Source organism: Vigna umbellata, chromosome 5 (genome assembly GCF_029865625.1).
Source record: "Vigna umbellata cultivar VRB3 chromosome 5, Vumbellata_1.0, whole genome shotgun sequence".
In the NCBI taxonomy this organism is placed as follows: Eukaryota; Viridiplantae; Streptophyta; class Magnoliopsida; order Fabales; family Fabaceae; genus Vigna; species Vigna umbellata.
In genome coordinates, this window is record NC_142169.1 from 61,404,898 (window position 1) to 61,410,229 (window position 5,332).

Sequence of the window (5,332 nt, forward strand, 5' to 3'; positions counted from 1 at the left end):
TTTCAAGATGGCGGATTGTAGGTTTGAGTCACATCAATCAACAGAAACAAATTTATTTAACCTAAAATAAGTTAGACATTCATTAAAATGGGCGTTTAAAAATGTTTGACTAATATTTTATTTTATTAAAAATCAAGAAAACATGGATAATTTTTTTTCACTAATTTGTAAAAGAAATTCGAAAGAGATAAAAAAAATGTGGACAGAGAGAAATTAAAGAAAAGGGTTAGTGACAACACACGGTGGAACTTTGTGGCATGGGGCCCACGCTGGAGGTGACATTTATGGGTGCGGCCATGAATCAAATTCTAACAGTTGTAATTCTACAAGAGGTCGAGGTTATTTTGGACATTTAAGGTTTTTGTAGCATTGATTTTTTGACCATGGCCTATATATATTACTGCATCCTCAATTAGATTCTTCATTCCTTCTTTCTTCTTCGGTGCTAACTATACTCCACTACCCTGCACCAAAGTGCCAAGTCACACAACGCTTTTTCTTTCAAATCTAATTTCCACCAACTTCGCAACACAGCAGACAACACCTTCTTCTCTTCTCTTTCGTTCTCCAACTTGCATTCAACTTACTCAACCCAGCAGATCCAGCACTCCTCAAACACACCGAGATTTTCATAGGTATTCAATTTTTATTTAACTATGATTTTTTTTTTCTAGGTTCTGTTGCCGGGTCATGTAACTGTAGTACACCCAGATGAATTCATATGGTTTTGTTAGCTGGGTCGATAATTTTCGTTGACTTTTCTTCTTCTTTCATGTTTCCCTTGAGTCTTATAGCTCAGAAACAGCAGCTGATTGTTTTTTTTTGCTTTGTTTCTTCTTCTTATTTGTCATTGCGTTTCAGTTTTTTTTTTCTTACTTGGTTTTTATTCCAATACCTCATCTTTGATGGGACCACTTTCTGTTCTGGTTCTGCTTTTTTACCCTCGTGGACTAATTCTTGTGTCTTTGACTTCGGTTTTTGCGCAGCTAGTGTAATTTGAAACTTCTTTCTTAGTAACTCTTTTTAACCATTTTTTGTTTTTTCTATTAACTTCTGTTGTTGAAATTTCTTGGTGTTTGCTTGGTATGAATGAATTTTTTGATTTGGTTTTTGAGGATTTCTCATTCGAGAGACTGTTAGATTGTTCTATCCAAAGGCTGAGTTGACCTTTGTGACTGGCGCAACAGTATGCATAGAAAAAGGAAATATAAAGTCTCTCGGAATTTTCATTCTTATTTCTTTCGTTTTCACCGTGTATTCGTCAGTTTCTAATTTCTTACAATTTGAAGATTTCCCTTGGTTTTGTTGTTTCTGAGAAGATTCAATGTACGTGTTAAAGAAAAAAAACATACGCAATTAAAAGGAAACATGGATTAGATTTTTGTTTGGCCTTGTCCGACTTTTCTACCCATGAATAATATTGTTTGGCCTTTTCCGCGTTACTCCTGTCTGAATTGAGTTTGGCTTTTCGTCCATATCCGATTCAAATGCTGGAGCGAAATTTACAGAGATTATTGCTAAAAGTGAGAACTTAGAACTCAACACTGACCTCTTTTCTGTGTCTTTCTTATAGCGCGAGAATGTTAGAGAAAGTGGAGGAGTTAAATATGGACAAAGTTATAGAAGAATTTGAGTTACTGTCAAAGGACGCGGAAAGGGTTCAGAGGGAAACTCTGAAAAAGATTTTGGAAGATAACGCGTCAGCTGAGTATTTGCAGAGTTTGGGTCTCAATGGAAGAACTGATCCCGAGAGTTTCAAGGCTTGTGTTCCACTGGTTACCCACAAAGAATTGGAACCTTACATATACAGAATTATCGATGGCGATGCTTCTCCTATTCTCACTGGCAAACCCATCACAACCATGTCTTTAAGGTGCATTTTTTTTCTTTCTCTCTGCTTTTTTTAATCTCGGTGGTTGAGTTTGAACTGTAGCGCTTAAGCGACAAGTTTCTAAATGGAATTCTTGCAGCTCTGGCACTACCCAGGGGAAGCCAAAGTATGTACCCTGGAACGATGAATTGTATGAAACCACAATGCAGATATACCAGACCTCTTTTGCCTTTAGAAACAGGTATTTCACCCCACTTCTCACCCCTTTTTAGTGTTTTTCTTAGTTCAATATTTTACGTTATGAACTAATTAAATATAATTTTAAACTACATTTAAATTAGTTGTTATAAAAAGTAAAAAACCTTAGCCATATATGTCAAGCTGAGAGTAAATGATATTGTGAACACTTTTATTAGAACATTCTAATTCTCTTTCTGACGATTAATGATTGGACAATAGTGTTCAAATCTTTACACTGTTTTCCCATTTTTGTTTGTCCAAACTGAATTTTGATATATTCTGTCTTCTCACACAATTGCACTCCTGCAGAGAGTTTCCCATAAAAAATGGGAAGGCTTTGAGCTTTATATACGGAAGCAAGCAGTTCAAAACAAAAGGGGGTCTGGCGGCTAGAACTGCTACAAGCAATGTGTTCAGTAATGCTGGTTATAAGTGTGCAATGAGGGCACTGCAATCCCAATGCTGCAGCCCAGACGAAGTGATATTTGGTCCTGATTTTTTCCAATCATTGTATTGCCATCTGTTGTGTGGTCTTATATTCCGGGACGAGGTTCAATTTGTGTCTTCTACATTTGCTCACAGTATTGTCCATGCTTTTAGAACCTTTGAACAAGTGTGGGAAGAGCTGTGTACTGATATCAGAGAAGGGGTTCTCAGCAGCAGGGTCATCGTACCTTCGATTCGAATGGCTATGTCTAAACTGATGAAGCCAAACCCGAAATTAGCCAACTTGATCCACAAAAAATGTACGGGGTTGAGCAACTGGTACGGGTTGATACCAGAGCTTTTTCCCAATGCTAAGTATATTTATGGCATCATGACTGGATCAATGGAGCCTTATTTGAAAAAGTTGAGGCACTATGCAGGGGAGCTGCCTTTGTTGACTGCTGACTATGGATCTTCTGAGGGTTGGATTGCAGCAAATGTGAACCCACAATACCCCCCTGAGTATGCCACCTATGCTGTGCTTCCTCACATCGGTTACTTCGAATTCATTCCTCTCTCAGAGCTTGACAACACCAGGGGTCAACCAGATTTCCTTTGTATTGATCCTCAGCCTTTGAGCCTCACTCAAGTCAAGGTTGGTGAAGAGTATGAAGTTGTTATGACCAATCCAGCAGGTACTGAATTCTTGTTTCATTAATTTTATTTTAGTTCATACAGTTTGAAGAAACATTTTAGTTGTTTGTTCTTCTCAGCCAGAAAAGAAAGTTATAATGTTGCAATACAAAATATATCTTACGTGTGTACCTTTCTGTGGGCGATCTAATAAGTAACTAATGACATCAACCGACAGATTTTTTTTTAATAATGTTAAATTACTATGAGATTTGCGCATGTGGTTCTGTACAGCTCACTGTCCCAGTGCTGCATATGTTGGCTTTGTGCACGATGGGGGGGTTTGGTCCTCACTCCAAATATTTGGTTATGTGCATAGCATAAAACGTAAATATTTCTATTATTTTTATGGGATGGGGACTAAGAAAATGAAGTGGGTGCTTTTTATGCTCGGTGACATGATCTTTCATGGGACCAACTTGGAGAAATTTCTTCCCGATGCTTGTAAAGTTACATTATATATATATATACACCTAATCAGAATAAACTATATGACATGCAGCAATTATATATAATCCTGCAAGTTATACCCAGTCAATTAGTTTTAACAACTATTCTTGGATTTACATGGGCTTATTTCATGGAATTAGATTGTATGATTCGACCTTATCTGGATTGTCTCAGTTAATTTTGGCTGCATGCTTCGTCTTATTTTTTAAAACACAATTAGGAACATGAAAAGGAGTGCTTGTTTTCGACAGTGATAAAACGTAAATATTATTTTATTTGGAAACTTGTTCATATAACCTACGCATATATCACACTCATGATTTCGTGAACCTATTCACAAGTTTATATACATAGATATAGTATAATTCAAAGTAAATGTGCACAGTTTGGAAGAGTGGCACAGAAGCACGGTATTGGAAAAAAAAAAAACATTTTTCTTTTCCGACAGATATGAACAGCATCAATCTAATCATTTTAACATGTGGAAAAAATTGCAGGATTATACCGGTATAGATTGGGGGATGTGGTGAAGGTTATGGGATTCCACAACTCAACTCCAGAACTGAAGTTTGTTCGGCGTAGCAGTCTTCTGCTAAACATTAATATCGACAAGAACACTGAGAAGGATTTACAGGTAGCTGTGGAAGCAGCTGCAAAGTTGTTAGCGGAAGAAAAATTGGAAGTTGTTGATTACAGCAGCCACGTTGATTTATCCGAAGAACCGGGACACTACGTCATCTTCTGGGAGATCAGTGGGGAAGCAAGTGAAGAACTCCTCCACGAATGCTGTAACTGTTTGGACAAGTCTTTTGTTGATGCAGGGTACATCAGTTCTCGCAAAGTGAACTGCATCGGTGCCCTCGAACTACGAGTTGTTCGGAGAGGAACATTCCAGAAGATTCTGGATCATTACCTAGGACTAGGAACCGCCGTTAGTCAGTATAAGACACCGAGATGTGTGGGTCCTACAAACGCCGTGGTGCTGCAGATCTTTAGTGAAAACGTTGTGAATAACTATCTCAGTACTGCTTTCTAAAACTTGCGTTAGGAATAACAAACTGCAAACAAAGTTGGCTTAGTTTTACCACATTGTGTAACTTTCTAGATGTCTTGAATTTTGGCCATTCTCAATCCTTATCCTTTTTGTCGTTTCATCCTCTCTCTGTCAACCTCGTTATCTTCCTCGTCATCTCTCCAATATCTGGTCGCTGTCAGACCCAGAAACAGTTACACCTTCTATATAAAATATTATACTCAGAGTCAATAAATATTTGCTTTGTTTCTCTTAAATTTATATATTAAGTCATAAATTAATATAAAGGTGTTAAAAGGTTCGGTCTATATATTCATGTTTTAAAAAATAAATTACCTTGACGGCCACTGCCACAATCATTGATAGATATAACCCCATGTCATGTCGGTAGTAAGAACTTTGAAAGCTAATGGCCACGAGTGTCGGCGTGAGGCACTTTGAATAATATCATGTAAATATTTTTAAATACCTAAAAAATGAAGAGATACATGATTTGTCCTACCACAATTTGTATATACTTAAATTGCTTAAACCTTACTACAAGACTTCCTTCAAAAGTTGTCCAACAGATATGCGAGTTCCAAGTTGCGTAATATATCTTGCCCTAAAGATTGGAGGATAAAAAGTGTGGAGACAACATAAGGTTGGAGAGACATACA

General features: G+C 37.2%; 1 protein-coding gene across 1 annotated transcript; it reads left to right on the forward strand.

Moving 5' to 3' along the window:
• Nucleotides 1–425: 425 nt before the first annotated feature.
• LOC124835328 (jasmonoyl--L-amino acid synthetase JAR4-like) lies at nt 426–4,794 on the forward strand. Its single transcript, XM_047310243.2, has 5 exons — nt 426–635; nt 1,574–1,873; nt 1,971–2,072; nt 2,381–3,192; nt 4,138–4,794. Exons 2-5 carry the CDS (start codon nt 1,581–1,583, stop codon nt 4,674–4,676), a joined length of 1,746 nt encoding a protein of 581 aa, XP_047166199.1. The 5' UTR covers nt 426–635; nt 1,574–1,580; the 3' UTR covers nt 4,677–4,794.
• The last annotated feature ends 538 nt before the right edge of the window (nt 4,795–5,332 follow it).

Coding starts and splice junctions, on each gene's coding strand:
- LOC124835328 (XM_047310243.2), top strand. CDS start 1,581: ATGTTAGAGAAAGTGGAGGAGTTAAATATGGACAAAGTTATAGAAGAA. Junction 1,874..1,970: donor ATCACAACCATGTCTTTAAG/GTGCATTTTTTT, acceptor GAATTCTTGCAG/CTCTGGCACTACCCAGGGGA. Junction 3,193..4,137: donor TGTTATGACCAATCCAGCAG/GTACTGAATTCT, acceptor AAAAAATTGCAG/GATTATACCGGTATAGATTG.